Source organism: Peromyscus californicus, unplaced genomic scaffold (assembly GCF_007827085.1).
Source record: "Peromyscus californicus insignis strain IS unplaced genomic scaffold, ASM782708v3 Scaffold_6__1_contigs__length_162567912, whole genome shotgun sequence".
NCBI lineage: Eukaryota > Metazoa > Chordata > Mammalia > Rodentia > Cricetidae > Peromyscus > Peromyscus californicus.
In genome coordinates, this window is record NW_026294584.1 from 140731243 (window position 1) to 140758070 (window position 26828).

The following is a 26828-nucleotide window of genomic DNA, read 5'->3' on the forward strand; positions in this document are numbered from 1 at the left end:
ACACTTCACCAGCCTGTGACACCTACCTTATGCCTATAATAGCCTGCTGCCAGCAACTTTAATGGCTGGTGACATCTGCCATTCACCTCTACTCTCCTGTAATCCCTGCCCTGCACTTGGTCCATACTGCGACACCTGTCTTGTGTTTGCACCAGCCTGTGACACTGACAGTGTGCATTTCTCTGAATGTGACATTCTGCAACAGCTAGTGTCACCAATGGTGTGGCATATCTGCGTCCATCTGGCACTCTGGCCCTCCTGTAGAGAAGGCATTCTGGAAAGGAGGGAAGGGATCTTAGGAAGAAAGGAGGCATGGGATGTACAAGGGCTCATCTGACACTGGAGTGTTTGAGGGCTGTGGTTTTTTTTTTTTTTTTTTTTTTTTTTTTTTTTTTTTTTTTTTTACTAGTGTTCCTGCATCAAGTCAAACTGGATCCCAAGACCCACTCCTGTGCCAGAGGTAGCTGGCATGTCTGTGGTACTCCACTCCATCTTCAGCAAAGGACTCCTGCCTGGTGGGAAGGCCCTAAAGATTAAGAAGTTCCTAGAACTTTCTATAGATACAGCCCCCATGTTGAGAACTGCTTGAATCAGCAAGGGCCAACACACCCTGTTGCAGGGTATGGATCACCTAGACCCACCTTTCATGGGCAGCCACAACCCATTTACCCGAACAAGAAGACTGCTAAACTTTTCCCCAAAGCATTAAAAACACTTGTTTTAAGAAGGAAAAGGGCTGGGAAGATGGTTCATTGGGTAAAGTGATTGTCATACAAGGGTGAGGACCAAAGTTCGGATCCCCAACACCAAGTAGATGCTGGTAATCCCAGCATTAGGAGGCAGATGCAGGAGATTCCTGGAGCAAACTGGCTAGCTACACTAGACAAATCTGTGTGCCCTGACTTCAAGCAAGAGATACTGCCTCTGTACATAAGGTGGGAAATAGTCAAGAAATACCCAAGACCAACTTCTGCTCTCGCTCTCTCTCTCTCTCTCTCTCTCTCTCTCTCTCTCTCTCTCTCTCTCGCTCTCGCTCTCGCTCTCGCTCTCGCTCTGCTCGCTCTCGCTCTCGCTCTCTCTCCCTCCCTCCCTCCCTCCCTCCCTCCCTCCCTCCCTCCCTCCTCTCTCCCTCCCCCTCCCTCCCTCCCTCCCTCCCTCCCTCCCTCTCTCTCTCTCTCTCTCTCTCTCTCTCTCTCTCTCTCTCTCACACACACACACACACACACACACCTCTCTGCACATGTGTCTACACACACCTATGTGAACACAAGTACACACCAACATACACATCACACATACATACACACACATTCAGGAAAGGATAAGAAGCCACAATGTTATTTTATGCTTGCTCTTTTTAACATTTGGTTTAGGTTAGCACACAAAGAAGGGGTGTCACTGTGGCTTTTTCAGACATCTGTGTCACTATACTCTGTTCTAATTGGCTCTCCTCTTCCATCTCTGCCCTCTGTGCCCCTCTCATCTGCAACTGGTCCCTTTCTCACCCAGTTAGGTCACGCTTCTGCTTTTCTGTTCCATATCACCCTCTCTATTTCCCACCTCTCTTCCCTCTCTTTCACGACCTCTTTTTTTTTTTTGGTTTTTCGAGACAGGGTTTCTCTGTGTAGGTTTGTGCCTCTCCTGGAACTCACTTGGTAGCCCAGGCTGGCCTCGAACTCACAGAGATCCGCCTGGCTCTGCCTCCCGAGTGCTGGGATTAAAGGCGTGCGCCACCACCGCCCGGCCACGACCTCTTTTGATTTGTTAAATGAGTGAAGAATGCAGAGTAATGAGTCAGAGAGGTTGGCTAGAGGCTTACTCAAGGTCAGGGGTAGTTTTCCTACCAGCTTCTGAATGATGCAGGAGTGAACAAGGAGGGCTCTGAAAAATTCCTGACATCGCCAATTACACGCTAAGTGTTTCTAACAGTAATTACAATAGTCATTTATGCAGAACTAAAAAGCTGTTTCAAATGTCAGAAATGTTGAATTTATGCTGGACATGGAAACCCATACCTGTGATTCAGTATTCCGGAGGATGAGACAGGAAGGCTGAGAGTTCAAGGCCAGCCTCAGATGCATAGCAAGACCTTGGCTCAAAAAATAGGAGAAGCAGGGGTAGACATGTTAAAATTAGTAATTTCACAAAAGTGTGGTTTATAGCATTCAAACTCTGGGGGATGTCCACAAGCATTGTGTGTGTTCAAATAATGTAATATTCAGATTTCTTCATGAAGTCAGCAGGTCCAAGTAGAATAAATGACAGGTGGACAATTCTAATTATAACATGTAGTTTGCTTTCAAAAATCTGATACTTTTGAGAGCCCCATTCATAAGAATCTGTGTGGTTGTCTCTATGAAGCACGGTCAACTCAACTGTGGACAAGTCACTCTACATAAAACCCCACCGAGAGGGCTTTTCATTTCAGCAGTCACTGTGGGAGGAGACAGATGACCGCACATGTTTACATCATGGGGATGCTGCACACACAAAAGGATGCTGCACACACATAAGGATGCTGCACACACATACGGATGTTGCACACACATAAGGATGCTGCACACACATAAGGATGCCACACACATAAGGATGCTGCACACACATAAGGATGCTGCACACACATAAGGATGCCACACACATAAGGATGCTGCACACACATAAGGATGCTGCACACACATAAGGATGCTGCACACACATATGGATGCTGCACACACATAAGGATGTTGCACACACATAAGGATGCTGCACACACATAAGGATGCTGCACACACATAAGGATGCTGCACACACATAAAGATGTTGCACACACACATAAGGATGCCAGCCATAGGATTGCTTTCTCTCTTCATGCTCCTGTCCTGGATTCTGAAAATATCGACCTTAATTTTGGAATGTGTCTGTTTCCTGCTCTCCTGTGCCATTGGACACACCTGCTTCCTTCAAAACCTCAACATATCATCCCATGTGTGAAGATTTAACTCTCGAAGAAAAACTGCAAAGCTTTTTTCCTGTTTTCTCAACTATTCAACTGATTTTTTCTTGGAATTTGGGATTTGGAAAAACAGGAAATTCCTGTGCATTCTGGGAAGGAATTTTCTCATAGAAAGGTTATTCAAGACAAGACTAGTCAAGCCCAGAAAGGGGCACCATGTAGGCTCTGCAAGGGGAGAAGCAGCTATGGTACCAGAACAGCAGGTTTGGGCCCCAGGTCCCAGCCCCCGTGGAAACAGAAAACATGAACTCCACTCCTTCAATTTAACTCTGGATAGAAATGTACCAAAACTAGGGCCAGCCACTCATTTATGAGGTTAATGAAAAGCTGTTAAAAGAGGAAGAAAAGTCTGACACAATGGCTAATGCCTGTAATCCTAGCATTCAGGAGGCAGAGGCAAGAGGATTCCCACAGATCTGAAGCCACCCTCATCTACATAGCAAGTTCCCAGTCAGTCAGGGTTACATAGTCCACCCCCGCCTCCACCATCCCGTGGGGGCGGGGAGGATGAAAGGAGAAATGGGGAGCAGAGGAGAGGAAAGAAGGGCAGAAGAAGAGCTGGTGTGGTAATCCTTTCCCAACAACTTAGAAGGCAGAGGCAGAAGGATTACAAGTTCAAGGCCTGACAGGCTACAGAGTGCATAAAAGGCTGGTTTGGACTGGAGAGAGGAGCTGAGCCTGCTACCTGTACGACTGTAGTTCCTGGGAGGTGTTTGGCAGAGTTTCACCCCAGAACCCAGAAAGGATAGATCAGTGACGGTATCTGAAAACCCAGAGGTGATATAGGATAGGGAAGAAAATGGACATTTCAAGACACTCCTGAGAACATCACTGTCTGGTCATCTGGGAGAGCATGGCAGGGTCACAGCTGCTGAATCCAAGGGGAAACCAGGAATTCTTTCTCTGTTAGGGTTTTGTGACCTTTTTGCTCCTAGGTCAGCAGTGGTTAACCTGCCATATTTGCTGTTGATGACAGATATAGCTCCAGCATCCCCAAAACTCAAGAGGAGAAGAATCCGTGAATCATTAATGTGGTCAGACTGAAGTCAGGGGCTGAAATGACCTTCACATCTCCTGACAGATGACGTTTGAAACAGACCACAGCCACGGAAGTATGGCCCTCTAAAGAACCTCTGAAATACCAAGTGAGGTTGCAGAAGGAGGCAAGCCAGTCACCAACCCTGCCCTCAGGTCGGGGCTGCAGGGGAAGCCAGAGCCTACGAAGCTATGTCCATGGGAGAGTTGCAGGCTTCCTCTTACGAGTAATGGACACCAAAGTTAGGTTCAGGTGCTGTTTCCATAGCCACAGCCAAGAAGGAAGAAACACTTCATAGACAGCTTCCTGAAAGCAGTGTGTAGTGGCAAACCCTATATACTCATGTTTTTTCTTATTAAAGATGCAGTGATGATAAAGCTGAATTTTTAAATTAGAAGTAGCAAGAAAAATAACTCAATAATAAATTAGAGAAATTATAAGAGCAAACTTAATAAAGTTAATTTTCTTTTTTTCTTTTCTTTCCTCTGTCTCTGTCTCTCTGCCGTGTGTGTGTGTGTGTGTGTGTGTGTGTGTGTGTGTGTGTGTGTGTGTGATGTATGCAAATATGCATGCCCATGATGAGTCAGGTAGGCTCCAGGGATTAACATATCTTATTCTATGGCTCTCCATCTTGTTTTTTGAGGCAGATTTTCTCACTGAATCTGGAGCTATATTGGCTCAGATAGCTGGCCAAGAAGCCCCCAGGATCTGTTTGTCTCTTTCCCTAAGCTCTGGGGTTACAAGCACCCACCACCTCTCCTAGCTTCTTACATGAGTTCTGGGGACCCAAACACAGGTCCTTACAAGCCATCTCCTCAGTCCCAACTTATTTTTTAATGTTTCTATTTATTTTTTGATAATTTTATATAATAGATTTTGATCATATCCTCTGCACCCCCCTCAACTCCTCCCAGATACTCCTCTACTCACTCAACTTCATGTTCTTTCTTTCTCCTACAAAACCAACAAAATATCTACAAAAAAAGAAAAACAGTGGTGTCTGAGTTGCATTGACTGACTAACTACTCCTGAACCTGGGGGCAGCGCTGAAGTGTGGTTGATAAACCTACCCATTGCCACTCCATTGAAGAGACATGATTTTCCCACAGCTATCAGTTTGAATAGACTAAAGGGGACTCTGTGCGCACGTCCGCTCCTCCAGGCTGGGATTTGGTCTGGCTTGGGCTTGCACAGGTCTTGTGTATTCTGTCACAGTCTCTGTGAGCGCGTGTGTGCAGCTGCCCCGTTGTATCTGGAAACGCTGTTTCCTTGAAGTCTCTCACCACCTCTGGCTCTTACAGTCTTTCCCCTGCCCCCCTGTCCCTTCTGAGCCTTAAAAGAGGGATATGATCCTACTCAGGGCTGAGCACTCCAAAGTCCCCCCACCCCCCATCTCCGATAGCTCTCTAGTTGTGGGTCTCTGTGTTAATGACCATCTACTGCAAGAAGACCGTTTCTCAGACATATCTCGAAGGCAAGTCATAGCTTTCAGGCCAACTTATTTAAAATTGTGAATCATTTCTAGAATTTTCCATCTAATGCCTTTGAACCATTTGACCTCAAGAAACCAAATGTGCAGACAACAAAACCACAGAGAGGGAATGACTATCTACATAGATGGGGCAATTTGTGTTTGAATTTGTTAAAATCTTTTTATTTTGAAACAATTTCAGGCTTAAAGAAAAGTCCCAGATGGAGCACAAGAAATTCTTGCATGTTCCTCACGGTTCATCCATACATGTACACATGTGTCGGTTCCTTTGTCTTCCTGGTCATCCTTGGCTCCAGCTACCTACCAGTCTAGCTGTCATGTATCCCCACACATAAAAATCTCGGAGAGAATGTCCCATCAAAACAGTCAGTGAGTATTTCATAAAATCAATGGTCTTTTATAGACAAGGACCACACTCAGACCAGGAAAAGAGTGTAGACACAGAACTACCATCGAAACAACAAACCCCATTCAAATACCCAAATACCGCCAGTCACCCGCTGCTCTTCTAGGCAAAGGGAGAGCACACACACACACACACACACACACACACACACACACACACACACACACACAGAAAGAGAGAGAGAGATAGAGAGAGAGAGAGAGAGAGAGAGAGAGAGAGAGAGAGAGAGAGAGAGAGTCTGGGGCCTTGTATAAGACCACTGGACACATCAAGGTGTCTTTAGTCTACTTTAATGTGGAAGGTTCCCCAATCTTTTGTGGGCTTTTTAGGGGTGGAGGGCTTTGACATTTTCAAGCATGCATCTTGCTTTGTCTTTTGTTTTTTTGTTTTGTTTTGAGACAGGGTCTTACTATGTTACACTAACATGTAATATCAACTCACAATCCTCCTGCTTCAGTCTCTTGAGTGTGGGATTACAGACTGCATGCACCCCTTCATCTAACCAGATTATCTTAGATAACAGCCCTCAGTTGTGGTTTAATTAAAGTTTTCTCAAGATTCCTGAGGCTCTGTATTCTGGGTTCCTGCTGCTGGGAGGCATATGATGCCCACCTGTGCAGCCACTCCTGATGTTAACTGGTTACTGAGTTAAGGTCTGCCAGGTTTCTCCCTGTGCTCCCTCTGCAGTTAATGCATAACTTCTGGGCAGCTACTCTGTCAACATATGCATGTAGCCTGCCTCTTAGCACTCACTAGTTTTTGTCATTGATAATGATTCTTGCCTGAGACAATTCCAGCTATGGCAGGTGCCAGATGGTGACTTTCTAATTCACAATCATTTCAATATTAATTAGCTGGCATTCTACCGTGAAAGGAGTGCTCCCTTCTCATTCATGCATTCATTTGAAACAACTCGTGGGTTTTTATATTATTCTGTGGTATCATCTATTGCTAAATTGACTTTAATGTTTGATGGACTCTAATGCTCACACAGTCCCTAACATTGCCAGTGGGGACTCCTTCAATCTGGCCACTATGATTTGCGACAGCTCATCCTTCCTTGAGCAATTTTTTTTTTTTTTTTTTTACTTTCAACACAGGAATGTATCCTAGGACCAGCCAAAAGTTAACGATCTCCCCTAAGAAGCCCTAATTTCTTCATTCCTTCTATTGGAAAAATATTTAGAAACTAGATCTAAGCTGGGTGTCGTGGTCCACAGCTGTAGTTCTAGTACCTGGGAGTTTTAAGCAAGAAGACCAGCAGTTCAAGGCCACCCTTGACTATATAACGAGTTTGAGGCCAGCGTAGACCACATGAGCCTTTGTCTTAGAACAAACAACAACCAACATGCATGTGTGCACGCACATAAGTTAAACAAACAATAAAAATAGAAAATATGTGAGATCATTTTTTGTTTACAATCCATTTGAGATTTTTGTCTCTGATTTTATGTGATTTAATTTTGAAAATTTAATTTCGAAACATTGCTCTAAATGTCAAAGCTACATAAACATCTATTTAGAGGAGTTGCCCTGGACACACATGCCTTCTACTACCCAGTCCTTTACACCGTATTCCCAGCCACCACCCATTACCACCATATCTCATTAGTTTCTTAGTTTGTTTTTTCTCCCCATTCTCTTCTATATAAGATCTTGTTGCATAGCTCAAACTGGCTTCAAACTCACAATCCTCCTGCCTCACCCTCTCGGGTGCTGGGATTACAATTATGAGCCTCCACCTCCAGCTTTAGACTTTTTTGTTTTGTTTTTGTTGTGTAGAAATGAACATAACATGTCCCCCTTCATTTTTACCAAAAGGTATCTGCAGGACATACTTCTTTTTCTTTTGTTAACTTAACAAGATACACTGCTTCTCCCTCCATATCAGTCACAGATGTGGCTTGCTGGTGTTTACAGCTGTACAGTCAGCCCCCTGCATGGATATTTCTGGCTACTCTGATGTTCAAGCATGTAGTTCACCCCCAACATTTTTTACTCAGAATCAATACTACAAGGGATTACTTTGTGCATGAATATTTTCTTACTCTTTTTCCTTTACATTTGTTCTTATATCTCACATATGTCTGTTGCATCTAGTATTTTTGTGTGTGTGTGTGCACATGTGTGGATGGGTCATAGGACAACTTTTAGAAATCGGTTCTCTCCTTCTACCGTGTAGCTTCCTGGAAACAAACTGAAGTTGTCAGCTTGGCAGCAAATGCCTTTACCCTCTGAGCTGTCTTGGCAGTCCAAATTCATAATTTTGGAGGTAAATTTCTAGAGGTGGAATTCTTGGCACAAAGAGAAAATGCACATATACTATTTTTAGATCGTGCCAATTAGCCCACCGGGAAGCTGGCACCAGTTTGAAACCCTGGCGCGGATGTGTGAGATGACCTGTTTCCCACATTCCTGCCCACAGAATGTGCTGTGTACTATTTGTCGTTTACCAACTTGAGTGGAAAGTTACCTCTGTGCACCTTCAGCCGGCTCCCCACTGGGAATGGAGTCACATGCTTTTCCATGCATCTGAGGCTACTCTGTCTTTGGCTGCTCTGCAGGAGACTCCAGGAGCCTACAGCACACACACAGGATCCTCCTCCTCCTATGTGACCTTGCCGCAGTGGGAGAGACGGGCCATCCAGAGGCACCTACACTGAGAATGTGGTAGAGGGATTTGAGAAGGCACCTACACTGAGGGATTTGAGAAAGTCTCTTTCGGGACAGTCCAGACAGGGAGGGAATTGAGGCCACCTGGGTAGCTGTCAGACTTATGAAGAGTATCTAGCCTGTCACGTGGCCCAGCCCACGACTGTCTGGGGAGGGGAGCAGATGACCAGGGGGGAGGTGTGGGACAGGTGGTGATAGTAGCTGTCGGAATGAAGGCTAAACAGCGTTGGTGGAAATCAAAGATAAACGTTCATCCCTCTCACTGTCTTCACAGTGCAACCAGATGATGCTGGCTATTTTGAGAAGGTTCCCAGAATGGCACTTGATGCATATCACGATCTCTCGAGGCAAGCTGGGGACGAGGCTTCAGAGTTTCCACCACTCTCCCCAGCAGACACTTTTGACATGTGCTCAAGCCTCCCCTCTGTGAGCTGCATGCTGAAGTCGCAGTAGACAAACACACATCTGTCTCTCATCCTCTCCCAGTGTGAAAGCACTGTGGCTAGACACCATTCCAGCCTGAGGAACGGGGCCCTCCAAATCCAAATCTCTGGGGCTCGCTGGCTATGAGTGGCCCCAGTTTCTGCCTATATGCTGTATTTTCCACGTTTGTTGGGTACAGTTCTCTAACACAAGCCTGTAGGTACCTGAGGGGTCTCTCTTGATCTCCAGACACCGTGCGGTATCCTTGTTTTTGATGGAATTTCCCTAGATGGAAGAGACAAAGGCAAGGTGTTTATGTGTCTTCCTAGGCAGCTCACCCCCTCGCTCAGCTGGGTGCTCAGATTTACACTGCAGAGCTCCTCAGTCCTCTCGGAGGAGACGGAGAAGCAAAGAGTAGAGTTAGCCTGCCTACAGCTGTATGTACAAGCTTCGAAGCGATGGCGTCTTACAGGGGTAAAAGGGCAGCCCTGCACTCCGCTGGGCATCATGGCTGCACCCTGCAGGGCATCCCTTTGCCACTTGCCCTTCTTTGAACTCCTCCACCCTGGAGCCCATCAACCCCCCCAGGACCACGCTTCCTTGTTGTCTCCCTCCATCTTCACAGAGGGAGGTATAGAGCAGAAACCACACAGGAACCTCAGCCCATTTACCTCACCCCTCTGAGTGGTACCCTTCCATCATGTCCTTGGGCCTTACTGCAGAAACGGAGGCAGAGTCCTCACTTCCCAGGGACACACCACAGGACCGTGGGCAACTTCCATAACCTTTCTGAGTCTGATTTCCATGTCTCTAAAACTGGGCTTAGAAGTAATGTGAATTAAGGATGGAATTGGGGTCACTGTTCCTTGAGTGTCCTATGCCAGATAGAAGAAAAATGTATAGTGGATCTAAGTCCACCTCTGTGTACCCCCTCCCTGTCCTGTCTGGGGGAGGGAGGGGGGAAGGAGGGAAGCTGGTCCTTCTTTTTCTCATGCAGTCTCTCTCACCCCACCCAGTTCCTTCCTTCTCATGGCCACAGCTGAGCAATGGGGAACCTCGCAGTCTGCAGGCACGATCTGTTCCCTGGACCCCACCCTTTGCATTTCTCATCTTCCCCAGGGAGTTCTCTCTTCCACACTCCCACATCCCGTGGGTGCCGCCTCTGGCACTCCTCAGCCACTGGTGCCCTCCACTCCTCCTACTGCCTCCAGAAGCCTTCTCTGGGTCGTGTGCTGCCACCTTGACCTTCACCCATCCTCCTCAGTTTACTCTGGACACCAGGCTCCCCACAGGACTGTGCATCCTCCTCAGTTTACTCTGGACGCCAGGCTCCCCACAGGACTGTCCATGTGTATCAAGACTTAGCCTCTCCTGAAAGGTTCATTCTCAGTCATGGACACTGGCTCCCTTGTGCTGCTCAGAGGTCACAGCCTCCTCTGAAGGACTCAAGACTCAGAATCATGAGAGTGAAAATAAACAGAGGGACTATCTAACTATATCTGCCTCTCAGTTCATTGGAACTTTTTAGTAGAATAATTTGTAAGTGGGGCCTACAAAATAAATAAGGTATAGTAGAGCCTGGGCATCCAATCAAATACCATCTTTATATCTGAAAGTTTCTGCTTCTAGACCTAACGTGGATAGGAAAGGATTGAAGAGAAGGAACTGATGCAAATGAATTTAGCATTATGTAATAAGCCAGGAGCCACCCAATCACCTTCCCCTTTAACTTGTAGACTTCTTGGCAGAGAAGCCATATAAACAGACCTGGCCTCAGCCTCAGAGTGGCAGACAGAATGTCCTGTTGTCCTGAAGGCCAGGCCTCCCACTGAGATAAAAATCTCTCTTCTTTCATCAACCTCAATGAGTAGGTGACTTGATGGCTTATCTTCCCATCGTCTACCTGAACTGGTTTTGGAATCACCTAGGAGACACACTCTTGGGTGTTACAGGTTAACTGAGGAAGGAAGACTCATGCTAAATTTGGATGGCACCATCCCATGAGTTGGGATCTGAGGCCGAATAAACAGGAAAAAAGGGAAAGAGCAGCACTCACCAGCTTCCTACATTAGCATGCCTTCTCATGGAGGACTGTGTTCCCTCCAACCACGAGTCAAACACACCCTTCCTGCCTTAAGTTGCATTTGTCAAACATTTTGTCACAATGCCGAGAAAAGTCACTAATACAGCCATCTTCCAAATTTCTCTTGGGAAGACCACTTTCCAAATGTTTGAATAATTATTTCTTTAGAATAAGCAGTATCTTTAATTCCAGGAGCTTTGTCATAAAATATGGCATTAAGGAAACCAAACACATTCCCAAAGATTCTGTATCTATTTGCTACCAGGAGGAATTGTGCTATGTTTAAGACAAGTCAACATCTTTACTAATTAACATTGTGATGCCAATTTTAAGATGTGTCATAGAATAATTGAATTTGTGACTTCATGTTGAGATTGTACTTTGTAAACACTTAGGAAATTAAGGATCATTAAATTTAAAGTTAAATACTGGGAGTGATTTATGAACATAGTCTTCAGTGGGTAAGGAAATTCAATTTATTAAACCATAAAAAGACCTGATACAATTAATGGTTCAGCATTGTTAGGCTTGTACATGAAGTAACAAGTCCATTAAGATTTAAAATCCCATTGGTACACTCAACTTGCCACATGCTGGGCCTGGTGACTGCCATTGACTAGAGAAGCCATGACAGTCCAAGGCAGCCTGCTCTTGCAGGGCAGGCAAAACCACTGGCCTGGTAGGTAGCCCTTCTCTGCTCCTGTGTCCCACCCTTGGTCTCAGAACTATTTCCCCAGCCACTCCTCAATATCACTAGGGTCTGGAATGCCCCTCAAGGACCTGTGTGTTAAGGCCTTGTTCCTCAGCGTGGCATTATTGGGAGGTAGTGGAAACTACATATTGGTCTTCAGTTATTGGGACACGACCTCAAAGCGGGTTATGAGAGCCCAAGCCCTTCCTCTTTCTCTTCCGCTCCTTGGTTCATGATCTGAGTGTGTTTTGATTCACCATGTGTTCCCGCCATGATGTGTTGACTCACTCCAGGCCTCAAACCATGAGGACAACTGATGGGAACTAGACTGTGCCAACGTAGGAACTGATTATCTCAGGGACTTGTCATAGTGATGGAGGCTTGATAAGACTCTTCCACTTAGGGAAGGCGGCAGAACCCTGTCTCCTAGTTCACCTCTCCAAGCTGATACCCCAAGTGGGACAATCTTGCACTTGGTCCTCAACCACTTGTCAAGTGCCAGCCATATTCCAGATGTTGTCACCACAGAATGACAGACAACAGAAAAAACCTAGCCATACAGGCCATAGCTCTGTGAGGCCAGGCATGGTAGAGCACACCTGTAATCCCAGCACTCTGGAGGCTGAAATTTGTAAGTCCTAAGTCCACAGAGTGAAATTTTGTCTCAAAAAAGCAAAGTTCAAGTAAACATTATTCTAAGAGACAATAAGACAAGGATTAAGGGAACCCTAAGAGGGGCTGGAGAGATGGCTCAGAGGTTAAGAACACTGGCTCCTTTTCCAGAGGTCCTGAGTTCAATTCCCAGCATCCACATGACAGCTCATAACCACCTATAATGAGATCTGGTGCCCTCTTCTGGCCTGCATGCATACATGCAGGTAGAGCACTGTATACATAATAAAATAAATAAATCTTAAAAAAAAAAAAAAAGGAACCCTAAGAAAGTACAGAAGTACTAACCTACTCTTATGGGTCATGGAAGGCTCCCTCAAGGAAAAACTGCCTGGACCCTGAGGAACACTTTCTGGTCCTGGTGAGGAGAGAGTGTGGAGAACGATGCCCACATAGGGCTTATGAGAGTCTGGCCACTCACTGTCGTTAGAGCTGAGAGTGTTCCTCCTCACCACCCTCCTTTTTTTCCCCACACCTCCTCCTTCCCTTCCTCTCCCTCCTCCTCATAACCAATATTGCATAGTTCAGGGAGACTGCAAAACCTCTGAACTTATTTTGCACATATTTTTCCCTGAAGGGATCTCCATAGCTAACAGTAAATTCTTCAAAACAAAACAAAGCCAGTCGTGTTTGGTTCTATCCTAGGTCTCTGGGCCATCCAGCTTCTGAGTCCTGGTGCTCCAGGCAGTGTCAGGGGTGGGCTCACTCTCATGGCATGGGTCTCAGGCTAGACCAGCTATAGGTTGGCTACTCCCAAAATCTCTGTATCATCCTACCCCAGCACATCTCATAGGCAGGACAGACTCAAACGTGACTGGAGAAAAAGTGTCAATGTAATGACGCCTAATGGTACTCTGCTAGACTCATAGATTGGTGCCTAGCCCAGTAGTGATCAGAGAGGCTTCATCCAGCAATTGATAGAAACAAATGCAGAGACCCACAGTCAAACATTTGGCCGAGCCTAGGGAATCCTGCTGAAGAGAAGGAGGAAGGATTGTAGGAGCCAGAGGGGTCAAGGACATCACAAGAAAACACACAGAAACAACTAACCTGAGTTCATAGGTGCACACAGAGACCAAACAGACAACCAGGAAGCCTGCACGGGACTGACCTAGGCCCTTTGCATACATGTAATGGATGTGTAGCTTGGTCTCCTTGCAGGATTCCTAACACTGGGAGCAGGAACCGTCACTGACTCTTTTGCTGGGTTTTGGGACCCTATTCCTCATACTGGGTTGTCTTGCCCAGCCTTAATACAAGGTGGGGAGGTGCTTAGTCTTACTGCAACTTGAAATGCCATGTTTTGTTGATATCCATGGGAGGCCTGCCCTTTTCTGAATAGAAACAGAGGAGGAGTGGATGGGGTCAGGGGAGGAGGGTAGGGAGAGGGACTGGGAGGAGAGGAGGGAGGGGAAATGTCCGCCAGGATGTAAATAAATAAATACAAAAAATAAATAATTAAAACCACTTTGGCTTTAAGAAGTTATTTGTGGAGCTGGAGAGATGCTCAGTCATTAAGAGCTCCTGCTGCTCTTTGCAGAAATCCAGAATTTGGTCCCCAGCACCTCTATTGGGCAGTTCATAACCACTTGGACCTTCAGCTCCAGATGAGCTAAAACGTACTAATAAATTAAAATAAAATAAATGTAAACAAATAAGTTTTTAAAAGTTATTTGCTAGCTGGGCATGGAGGTTCATGCACATAACTCCAACTCTCAGGACACTGAGACAAAAGGATCTTGAGTTCTGGGCTAGCCTGGGCTACAGAGTAAGAATGTCTAAATAAAAAAAAAATGTCAATGTTTTTTCAAAATGTAGCTCCGGAGCCTGATGGAGTAGGCAGGTGTTCAGAGACATGATCACAGGCAGGTTGGTATCTTCCCCACGTGGTCTTACCCAAGTGGCCTAAGACACAAGCCTTTGAAGCATCCTGCACATAGAGAAACTTCACACATAGACTATGGTCAGTGAGGTTCCCCATGTTACTGTCACAGGCCTTCTGGCAAATTCTCTCCACCCTGTTCTGGTCATCCGATGCTGAAGTCAAAGGAGGAGCTTTGTTTGTTCTTTGAGGCAGGGTCTCAGGGTGTAGGCATAGAACTCACCATGTAGACCAAGCTGGCCTTGAGCTCTTGGTGATCCTCCTGCTTCTGCCTCCTGAGTGCTAGCATCGTAGGTGTGCACTCAACTGAAGGAAGGGCTTTTACATGTTTCCACCCAGTGCTCCAAAGTCTGATACAATAGTGCCACTGTATTCAGGAGACCCAGCTTCACAGCCAGTACCATTGATGCAAAATATTCAGTTGTCTTAAGGAAGTATCACAGCCATGCAACCTTCGTGAAGTGCCACTCTGATGGATCAGAAACTATCAACCATGAGGCAGCAACACAGCAAGAAGATGGTGGCACTAATAAAATTAAAGGCAGTGACTCATATGTATCAAATGTTCCTGTTTGTTGGGCATGTGCCAAATGCCTGTCACATGCTATCTCACTTAATCCCATAAAGTAGATATTTATTGTCTCCATTTTATGTATAAGGGAAACTAGCTACAGAGAGGGAAGGGAACTTTCTAAAAGTAACGAGAGCAGGTTGAACCCATACTCTTTGGAACCATAGCAATCTGAAGTAGTTTTTTCTCTTAATCACTCCTCTGTATTCAGGAGACCCAGCTTCACAGCCAGTACCATTGATGCAAAATATTCAGTTGTCTTAAGGAAGTATCACAGCCATGCAACCTTCGTGAAGTGCCACTCTGATGGATCAGAAACTATCAACCATGAGGCAACAACACACAGCAAAAAGATGGATCAGAAACTATCAACCATGAGGCAACAACACAGCAAGAAGATGGATCAGAAACTATCAACCATGAGGCAGCAACACAGCAAGAAGATGGTGGCACAACAAATCCTGAGATGATTGTTAGGGGTTTTGTTGGTGTGTGTGTGTGTGTGTGTGTGTGTGTGTGTGTGTGTGTGTGTGTGTGTGTGTGTGTGTGTTTGTGTGTGTGTGTGTGTGGTTTTCTCCCCACATACTATCATAGAAATCATTTCCGTAAAGTGCTGTAGATACAGCCACACCTGAACCTTTCATGCTGTGTCTGAATAACTGCCTTTTCTACCCCAAGCAACTCACCTGCTTAAAGTCCCAATAGATGTGCGTTCCTCTTTTCGCTGCCTCGGAGCACAGCTCTAATGTGGGCTTTTCTCCACGGCCAGAGTCCGCCAGGCAGTATTGCTCATTGGTTAGTTCCCCCACATAGAATTCTCCAGAAAGGAGGTAGTACACGTTCTACAAGAGAGCAAGGACACCATGCTGGGCCCAGCAAGCAGGGAGGCCTCAGCCATTAAACTGTATGCTAGAAAACCTGGCTACAGAGAGGGTTGAGAACATTCTAAAAGTGCCCAGGATAGGATTTGAGCTCAAGCCCTCTGAAGCCACACCAGTCTTAAGTATTTTTCCTTCTCAACCACCCTTCTGTGTTCAGGAGACCCGACGTCACAGTCAGTTCCAAGGTGGTAGTTTTCTCCCTAGATACTGCCATAGAAACTTCAGGAACTCGGGGAAGACATGAGGATGGGTGACCTAGGCACGGGGAGAGCATGAACATCCTGGGACATGGGTCTCACTGCCTTTCTCACTAGCCCTGGCACATTCTAGCAAGAAGGGCAGACAGGGACACTCAGCCCACCCTCCTTCCCACAAGGGCTCTATGATGAGCTATAACATATCCCCCAGAGGCTCATAGGTTGGATGGTTGGTGACCAGCTGGTGGATCCAATCACTGAGAGCTGACTGGGTCTTGGGCATGCTAATCAATGGATTCATCATCTCCTCGGTGGATTCCTAATTTGATGATATTGTTGCGGGGGAGGACTAGTCAGAGGAGGCTACTAGGAACATGTTCTAAGGATTGCATCTTGTCCCTGATCTCTCCCCCACCCTTCCTAAGCTTGTACCCCTGCTAACAACTTTGATATGATGTTCTGCCTCACCAGAGGCCCACAACTTGGAGCCATGCAACCATGGACTGGAACCTTGAGACAAAATAAATCTTTTGACCCTAAGTTGTTGATCACAGGTATTCTACCACAGCAATGAATAGCTGATGAACAGGGTTCTAAAAGAATCATGGCTGGTATGGATGACGGATGGGACTTATCTTTGAAGAATGATCTCAACTGAAGTGAAGACACTATCAATAGAAGCACAAGTGATGTTGGTCACCCAAGTGATGCTGATCCCAGGAAAGCAGCTTGCCTTCAAATTCCCAACCTGACATAGACCTTCAACCAGCTTGGATGAGTCTTTGTGGCTCAGGTTTCCAATAGTTTCTGTGGCTATTACCTCTACCAGGTACCCCCTGGGGTACCTCTGCAAGGACAACGTACAAAGTAAAATGTAGCTCACAGGTACAGTGCCTGACTAGCATGCAGGAAGCTCTGGGTGTGATCACTGGCACTGCATAACTGGGTGGGTTGGCAAGCACCTGTTGACCCAGCACTTGGAATGAGGTGGATGGCAGCAGGCAAACCAAGATTTGGGGGTGGCAAAGCTGGAGATGTGGCTCAGCAGTTAGGATTGCTGGATATTCTTGTAAAGGACCTCAGTTCAGTTCCCAGCACCCACATGGTGGTTCATAACTGTCTGTAACTCTAGTTACAGGGGATCCTATGCCCTCTTCTGACCTCTGTGGGCACTGGGCACCAGGCACTCACACAATGCACCTACATGTATCTAGGCAAAACATTCATACACATAAAGTAAATGTATCTTTAAATACATTTTAAAAGCAAAGTAAGATAATATATGTCTGTAGTCTCAATAACAAAGTTCCCTAAAAACACCCTCCACTTGGCGCCATCATATCTATCCCAACCAGCACAGGGATCCCCCTTCTCCCTCTCTTCTTTAGCCAGCTTCCTTCCGCAGGAGTGTAGATGGGCTTGTTTGTCCAATTTCCAAGACACACATCAGAATGAATAGCAGAGCCACAAGTTTAGATGGTAAGAAGTGACGGGGGTAGGCTGCCAATAAAACTGTCACCTGGAGAATGAATGTTATCCCTAGAGCCCTCCTGCCTGTTCTCCCTGCCCCTGTGGGCCTGCCTGTCACTACTGTACTTTTTGAACAGTACATGCTTACATATTACCCAGAATGCTCATCTCCTGCCTTCCCCATCCTCTAACAGTAAGGAACCGCTAACTTGTGGCACAGGTTCTCTGAGCCAGTACAGACCTACTACCTTGGCAGGGATACCAGCGGGAAATACCTGTTCACTGAGTTCACGGCAAGGTTTCATTTTGGGAGAGTTTCCTGGAACAGGTCCTCGGTCCAGGCAAACACTTTCATCCAGTGAATTTTTAATCTAAAGGAGAAAACACAACCACACTGTTGGAAAGAATCATAGAAAGAAGACACCTCAGGCCCCGTATTTTTTGGTTTGGGTTCTGGTTATACCACAGGATGACAGAAAACACTACCAGCAGAGGGCAATCTGTTCCTGCCCAGTTCAGAGGAGTGAAGTCAAACGTGGGATGGGGAGCTAAGGGGGGTCAAGCAAAGGATGCAGAGGTGGAGGAGAAAAAGAATGAGAAGAAAGGAAGCCTCTCAGGAGCAAGAAGAAAGAGAAGCAGTTGGAGGGGGCTTGGGCAGAATAGATTCAGGATAACTCCTTGACTGCTTTGGGTTTCTAGCCTTGACTTTTTACAATGAAACCGTTCAAATCTGAGCTGTAGATTTCCAATACATACTCTTCCATAGCAGACGATGTTGGAGACTGGCTTCAGGAGTGGGTAGATATTTTTCAGGTACCAGTCAAAGGATTTGCATTTCAGTTTCTCCTGGAGTGCCTTTCTGGAAGAAATGTCTCCATAGTCGATTCCAGAATTCTGAAGAGAAAATACGGGTGCTATGTGTTCATTAGACTTGAAAACACCCTTGACTCCATCGGTTCCTGTGGACTGTGTGGGCATTGGCTCTTTTCTTAGAACTCAGAGATGATGACTTTGATCTCTTTTATTGACAGAGGGAAAGCAGAAGCCTGGAGCCCTGGGCACCCTGGCTGGCTTTTTATCCTGACAGATCCTGTGGGGGGGCCACTCAAGCTTATTTCTCATGACTGATTTCTCCCGTTTTGAGATGCCACTGGAATCAAAAGGACATAAAATACAATGGCCAGAAAATGCTTAAACAAAACTTCTGGTACCAAGATTCGGACTGTGAGGGAGCCTTGTGGAAGTGGTGCTTGTGAAGAACCACTGTGAAGGAAGACTAAGGGAGGCAGGTAGAGAAGGAAAGGCAGAAACTGTGTATCTACCATCTTCCCAGAATTCTTGTAAGGTCCGTTTCTGATGGTACTTAGTTCATTGGTTTAGGGAACTTCCTTTATGGCTTCCTTTATGACACTACAACACTGCTGAGATAGAACACTAAGGATGATGGAGGGGCTGCTCATTTGCCCACCATGCCGCCGGCTACCCTGAATATCAGAAGACTTTCTCTCCCAACAGGGAGCTCACTGCAGGAGCCTGCTGGAACCACTTTCATGACTTTGACCTCGGAAGGAGGCTCAGGAATTTCTGCTCATTTTTATCTTCTCCTGATCTACTGGTTCCTGAGTCCCACCTCCATCCTGATCTCTGGGCTTTTCCTTCTAGGGCATTCCACAGCCTATCACTGCCCAGACTCCCCTGCTCTCTGGCGACTCCCTGAACGTATTCTGTGATGGAAGAGGAGTTTGTCAGTGAGGTGACTGGTCTCTGTGAGTCAAGCATGCCTCAACGAACAGGATCCAGAGGTCAGGGAGAGGAGACAGCACAGCAGCCTGGGGAAAGTGGGCTCAGTTCAAAGTACCCCCATTCATGTGAATCCAGGAATGCTACAGTACCTCCTCCATTCATCCATGCCGCCTGCCCTATCTGCACCCTCTTAAGAGAATGAATGCCTGGCCTGGGTATGTTGCTCTGTTGGTAGAATGCTTGTCTAGAATGCATGAAGCCCTGGGTTTGATCCCCAGCACTGCATGAAACCAAGTATGGTGGCACACGCTTATAATCCCAGCCCTTAGGAAGTGGAGGTGGGGGGGGGGGGTCAGAAACCCAGGGTCATCCTCAGCTACAGAACAAGTTCAAAGCCATCCAGGGTACATAAGTCTCTGTTGTAGAAGAGGATGGAGGACAAAAAGGCCCTGTGTTCCACCCCGCTCGGCGTGAAATGAAGGACATGGGGTCTGGAAGGCAGACATGTTGGAGTTTTGTCTCTGCTCCTCACTATCTGCACCAGTGTTATCTTCAACAATTTCTTTCCAACTCGTTTTGTGCCTGCTTCCTCATCCATAAAACTACCCTGTAGGTGCACTCTGATGGTGAAAGAATTCACCTATGAGCCAGTATACTGCCTCAGACCTCTATTTCTCCACACTGAAGAAACTGAGGCAGGATTGCCATGAGCTCTAAACGAGCCTGAGATACCGTGAAGATGCCATTTAAAAAAAAAAAAAACCCCAAAGGAGAAAAATGGGTACATCAAACATTATCTGGACACAGTGCTATACTATATACACACAACTGGGAACTACTGTCACACTGGGGACCATACCTTAATCCATCGAGCCCAGGATGTTGTGTTTGTCCCACAGTTTCTCATTCTCCACCATCACTGCTACCTCCTCTTCCTTCCTTTTCCCTTCTATTCAATCCATGACCAACCTTGAGAGGAATGTTCCAGGCCAAGTAGACCATGTATTTGTGCTTGTCCATCCAGGTTTCAGCCACCCGCAGAGCATTCCGCCGCAAGGGAATATCTAGGTTCATGGCATAGGGCTTGTAGTATCTCCCTAGGTGAGCGATCCGGGAGCAGGGTAAGATCTCAATCTTCCCTCCACACTGCCACACCTGCAGGAGAGGGACAATGCCACCTTCCCTCAATACCACAGCCTTACAGCCAATGAACTGGCAAAGACCCTTCTTTCTTTTTGGCTTTTCAAGACAGAGTTTCTCTGTGTAACAGCTCTGGCTATCCTGGAACTCTCTTTGTAGACCAGGCTGGCCTTGAACTCACAGAGATCCTCCTGCCTCTGCTTCCCAAGTGCTGGGATTAAAGGTGTGTGCCATCACCGCCCAGAAAGACCCTCCCCTTTTGAGACAGGGTCTCACCCTGTAGCTCAAGTTGGCCTACTCAGCCCAAACTGGCCTCACGGCAGTCTTCCTGCCTTAGTTCCTTAAGTGCTGGGATTAGGAACACGAGCCACCACAATCAGCTTGGAAACCCTAATCTTCCCACTCCCACCACTATGGCACCTCCCAAACTTCTTATATAAATCGACCTCGCCTGTCAGACTGCTTCTCTCCCAGTGTCAGACAGCTCTGTCAATCCAACCTCCTTCCGGAAGTCCTCCTGAGAGGCTCAGAGAAGGGACTGCCTCTGTTACTCAGAGCAAGGAAGCCCAAGACACCTGAGACACCTTGTCAGGAGCCTCCATCGTTAGCCAGCTTCCCATAATCCTTTTCTACTAGCATGCCAGATACACATCTGTAAGGTGGGCGGATGCTGGTAGCCTCCTTGGTCCTTCCTCCTGGGGTCAGCACCCTCGCCCAACCCTTTTTTCTTGAGTATGGGCCTGCCACCTTCCCACCAACAAACCATGGCCGGGACAACAGGGCGCTTTTGCATCTGTGTGTCGTTGTGTGATAAAAGACAGCAATGCCCAGCTTGCTAGAAGACAGAATCTTCTGTTAGCTTTGAAGAAGCAAGCCACTGTGGGGTAAGCTACCAAACAGGGAGGGTCACATGACCAGAAACTAAGAGTGGCTTCCAAGTGCCAGCAGGAAAAACAAAACAAACAAGCAAAGAAAAAACAAAACAAAGAAACACCAAATGTTGCCTCTGTTGGTATTGAACACTATCAATGACCTGTGACCTTAAAGGCAAGTCCTTTCCCAGTTCAGCCTAAGTGAGAGCCCGCTCCTGACTGAGTATTGGTTTCCAGCCTTGCATAGACCCCTGATCACAGACGCGATGAGTTTATAAGCATATCTTGCTAGATGTGGTGATGCGCACCTATAAGCTCAGCCCTCGGCAGACAGAAGCAGGAGTATTGTATGTTCTAGAACACCCTGACTGGTCTACACAGCAAGCTGTAAGCCAACCAAGGCCACAAAGTGAGACCCTGTCTAGAGGGGGAAAAACATGAGAAGAGAAGAAAGGAAAGTGGGGTGGGGGAGGGACAAGGGGAGGAGAGACACAGTGAAAGACCTTCAGGACTTCTTGGCTCAGGTCTGTGTAGACTGAAGTTTCTTCGTCCTGCCTGCCCAGGCAACAGCTGTTTTTAGAAAATAACCACTCAATGGCCGTGGCATTACAGGTCTGCAGGCATGTTGCTCCTTGGGCAGCAGGCTGGCATCTCCCCTTAACTCCATCCTTCTTTCTCCCTGTATTCAGTTTGGTTTTCCCACCTAGCTATATTCTGCTCTGCCATAGGCCCAAGGAGCTTTATTTATTAACCAATGTTAGCAACACATATTCATAGCATACAGAAGACTAGATAATTATAATTATAGTTCTCCTTATTAATGATAAAAGATAAATTTGATATAAAACTTTAGACTCACGAAGATAGGATAGATGATAGAATATTTTCTTTAATTTTGCTAAATACAAATAGACTAGATATTATAACTAATTCTTGCTTGATAACTGTTTTGTTATATGTAATTTTACTATGTTAAAATGAAAACTTTCCTTGTTGATCAGACAGAAAAGGGGAAGTGCTGTAGGATGGTCTTTCTGTATGCTGTGACTATGTGTTGCTACCATTGGTTAATAAAGAAGCTGCTCTGGTCTGTGGCAAGACAGGTTATAGCCAGGAGGGAGAAGAAAGGCAGAGTTGAGCAGATGCCAGGCCCCTGCTCAAGGAGCAACATGCCAACAGACCTGTAACAACACAGCCACATGGCAATACATAGATTAATAGACATGGGTTAATTTAAGATGAAAGAGCTAGCTAGCAAGAAGTCTGAGCCATAGACCAAACAGTTTTTATTAATATTAAGCTTCTGAGTGATTATTTTATAAAAACGGATGCTGCCCAGGCAGGATCAGGTGGGGCCGAGAAACTTCAGGCTACAGGTCTGTCATTCCAGTTACCATAGAGGCTGAGGGAAAATGGAAATTCAAAGCTTATCTGAACTACAGAGTCTATTCAAGGCCAGCCTGAGCAATTTAGTGGATCACATCTCAAGGCCGAAAGTAAAGGGGGTCTGGGAATAGCTCAGTAGTAATGAGTCCTCAGTACTTAAGGAAAAAGGAAAGAATGTGTCTGGCTCTAATATACCTGGTTTGAAACGATACATCACTAACTTGCGCAGTTCTTCCCCATATTCCCACGACTTGGGGTCTGAACCAACCTGACGGAGCACCAGCTCGCTCGCTGATCGTATGTGCTGATATTTGGCTTTGAAAACATGAGTTTTTTAAAGATTTATTTTCTTGTTTAAATGATATGTGTGTGCCTGGGGTGGTGGTGGTATGTGTATGTGAATACAGATACCCACAGCAGCTAGAAAAGGACATCAGATCCCCTGGAGGTGGAGTTAAAAGTTGCTGTGAGCTGCCTGCCATGGGTGCTGGGAATCAAACTCTGGTTGTCCGTAAGCATACCACATGCTCTTAACCATAGACCCATTTCTCCAACTTCCCAAAACATGGTTTTGGTGGCAGTGGATAAAAGAATTTTCTCATCCTACTGGGCCTCTATCATATTTCCTGTGTCTTTTCTTCACGGTGACCTCAAGGGGTGGCAGTTTCTGGCAAAATTCTGGCAAGTTGCTCCAATTTAGGTTGGCAACCTCCCGCACCCTTCCCTGACCCAAGAGCTGCTGGCCCGCACCCTGCCAATTCAGCTAACATAGCAGAAGTGATAGAAGACTAAGCCTGAGGATTTAGTCTTATTAAGTGACGACATTCAAAATTGGTGACCCCCTCTCCTACCCCTTCAGCTCTTGACCCACGGAGGAGTCTCTCCTGAACAGTCAGGCTTGGAGTCAGGCAGGCCTGTGCTCACATCCTGACTCCTCATCTGGCTGGTTAGACAAAACACCACCTTCCCCGAGCTTCAGCTTGCTCATGCACAGAAGGAGGAGGCAGCCACCACCTGGGCTGTTGGGAGAACTCAAGGACATACCAAGTGCGGCAGTGAGTACCTACTACATGGTGACAAAAGGTATCTTTTCCTCCAAGTCCTTCTCTGTCTCCCTTCATCAGCGCAGATCTGGTAGATGTCATATCCTAATCCAATTTGTTTCTGGTTTTGTTTTTTCCGCTCAATCATTTAAAAATTCAAATCCAAACACTGGGGCCTGGAGAAATGGCTCAGTGGTCTAGAGAACTGGTTCATATCCCAGATGTCCTGGGTGAGATTCCAAGCACCACATGGCTCCAGGGGGATCTGATGCCCTCTTCTGGCCTCCAGAGGTACTGCACACATGTGATGCACAGAACAGGCAAAACACCCATATGCATAAAATAATTTTTTTAAAAATTCAAACACAAGGTAAAATTTGTTGGACTATGCCTATAATCCCAGTACAAGGGAGGCTGAGGTAGGAGATCACCACAAGCTCAAGGCCAGCTTGGACAAAAAGTAAGACCCTGTTCAAAACAAAACAAAACAGAAAATTCAGCTTTTATTTCAGTTTTTACAGTTGATGGGATTTTCCAACTTATGTAAATTTAGGAAATGAAAAAATGTAACAGTTCGCACAAGAGCCTTTTATTCATGCTAAAAATAAAGATTGTTTATAAAATAATATATTTTTTCAATTGTTCTTGCTGAACAATTTTAAACTTGGCTATTCCAACTTATTTATTTATTTGTTAGTTCATTTATTTTTAATTAAAATGTGTTTATAAGGGTTGTTTGTGTGTACACATATGTTTGTATAGATGTGTATACATGTGGAGATCCAAGGTGACCCTCCCTGGGAGTCTCTCTAGGGTCTCTCCCTGAGCCTGAGGCTCATCCACTGAGCTAAGCTAGCTTACCGGACCCCGGGGTACCACACGAAATGAGTCTCGTTAAAGCAGGAAACAAAAATGTTTGTTGAAATCTACTCCTTCAGAGTTTATAAACTTTCCCATGATTGTATAACAGATAGACAGACAGACACCAAGAGCGACAGAGAGAGAGAGAGAGGAGAGAGAGAGAGAGAGAGAGAGAGAGAGAGAGAGAGAGAGAGAGAGAGAGAGGAGGGAGAGAAATGAATAGATATAATAAAAGCCTTTTTTAAAAAGCCATCTTATTGAGCCAGGTGGTAGTGGTACATGCCTCTAATCCCAGCACTCAGGAGACAGAGGCAGGCAGATCTCTGAGTTTGAGGCCAGCCTGGTCTACAGAGTGAGTTCCTGGACAGCCAGGGCTACACAGAGAAACCCTGTCTTGAAAAACAAAACAAACAAGTAAAGCCTTCTTACTTTAAAAACAGAATTCAACCTTAAAATTCCTGCTGGCGAGTCTGATTTGGGAAGCTCAGGCAGAGAAGAATGGCAACTTCAAAGCCAGCCTAGGCAACTGGGAAAGACCTTGCTCAAAACTAAAGGAGCTTGGACTGTACCTCAGTGGTAGAAGGCTTGTCCAGCAAGTCTTTGGACTTTTCTCCCCTAAAGAAGGTGTACTCCAGAAATTAAAAATTCCTGGAATCCTCTGGAGAAAAAGGAACATCTTCACAGCCTCAACTCTACCACTGACCACCAAAACTCTCAGATTACATGATATAGGCCTATACCAGAAAGTTCTGCTCCACAGTCCCATTGCCTACCACTTGCTCTTCAGTCTAGAGACCTGGAAATGCAACAATCTATCCATCTCTTGAGCAATCATTCAGCTGAGTTCTAGGATTCCAGAATTCCTATGACTTTCCAATAATCCCCCTCTGCTTCGTCCCTTAGAGAAGAGAGCAAGTACATACCCTTAGGCTAAGTTCCACATTCTCTCCTCCATAGACGAGCATCCCACCATCCAGAGCTCCGATCTCTGTCAAGAAGATCCTGTTGGCGGCCAGGATACCCATGATGGAAGGACTTCTGCAAAGTACGTGGTAAGAAGGTTACTAATCCCCCTTCAAGAAACAGGTCAGCATAGAGGGGAGGGCTGGGAAGGCCCACAATGGTATTCAGAATTCTGCCTAAGTCTTTTCTTATCCTGAAGGCTTTCTGAAATGATAAGGCTAGACTGAAAGTGTGCTCACTGTACCATCACCACCCTTCCCAAATGATACTGGAATGTCATCTTTCTTCATAGTCTGGTAATGCTAGAAGTTGCCTCAAGTACTTTTTAAAACGCTAAAAATTTGATTTTTGTCCGAAAACCTAGATAATGCCAAATGTCTATGATTTCTATTCTGGGCTCAGGCCTTTAGGTTCTTTATTATTGTTATCCCTGTTACGTGTTTCTCTTATCCCTTACCTGCTCCTCCACCCCGCCTCCATTACAGTCATCAGAGGCAGACCAGTCCTGCACAGCTCATTCTGATTAAGTTCCCTCAGCACACGCATGCTTACGTCATTGGAGCAGTGACATCATCCAGCTGAAGCCAGGCGTGTGGTACATGATCATACTGGCACCACAGCTGCCAGTCAAACCCGTCCACTGCCAGTTCCTGCTTTTCCAGTTCGAAGGTATTGAAATCAATGTTGTCAAACACAGGAGACACGACCACAGTGTGGTCTTCCTGAATCCGAGACAAAATGGGCTCAGCCCTAGAAGAGAGTACAGTGAGAGCAGACGTGTGGCTACGTGGGTCAGCACTGGGCTGCAGCAGACAGACACTGTGAACCTCGCCCTCACATGGAAGGCATTGTTATTTCAGTTGGGTGGAAACTAGAAAGGACTCTCTAGTGTCTGGAGAATTTCCTAGGTTCTGGATAGCTGGGGCTCCTAGCAGCTGAGCCAGGCCAAGAGCAGATTTGGAATTAGTGTCCAGCTGTCACACCCAGGCCACTGTGAATGAGGACTGTAACTATCTAAGTTTGCATTATTTCTGTTTCCAAATGGTGTCTGTCTCCTGTGTGATTGTCCACATTGTTCATGTAATCTTTATTTCATGTCATTTAAGAACTAGGAAAACAAGAGGAATTGTCAGTGCTTACATTCTACGTTTTAAAGATAAATATACAAATGTCTAGTTAAGTGGCTATTCAAAGTCACAAAATATTCAGCAAAGTCAGGGTCTGACTGTCAATATTTTAAGCCCCTACCTGTTGCAAGATATTTGATTACACTGTGAACCCCAAGACCATGTTAATAAAATCAACCTTGGCTCAGAGGGCAGAGCCAGCAACTAGTTGACAGGAATTAGCC

At 46.0% G+C, this 26828-nt stretch overlaps 1 protein-coding gene across 1 annotated transcript in view; it reads right to left on the reverse strand.

Annotated features, from left to right (window-relative positions):
* Positions 1 to 6175: 6175 nt before the first annotated feature.
* The window catches only part of Galnt8 (polypeptide N-acetylgalactosaminyltransferase 8), a 37379-nt gene continuing 16726 nt past the window's right edge, over positions 6176 to 26828 (reverse strand). Inside the window, exons 5-11 of the mRNA XM_052721576.1 lie at positions 26030 to 26227; positions 25438 to 25552; positions 20182 to 20367; positions 18226 to 18363; positions 17745 to 17840; positions 15608 to 15763; positions 6176 to 9307 (exon numbers count right to left, since the gene is read on the reverse strand). Coding sequence (XP_052577536.1) covers positions 9164 to 9307; positions 15608 to 15763; positions 17745 to 17840; positions 18226 to 18363; positions 20182 to 20367; positions 25438 to 25552; positions 26030 to 26227 — 1033 coding nt within the window. The 3' untranslated portion in view covers positions 6176 to 9163. The remainder of the gene's footprint in view (positions 9308 to 15607; positions 15764 to 17744; positions 17841 to 18225; positions 18364 to 20181; positions 20368 to 25437; positions 25553 to 26029; positions 26228 to 26828) is intronic.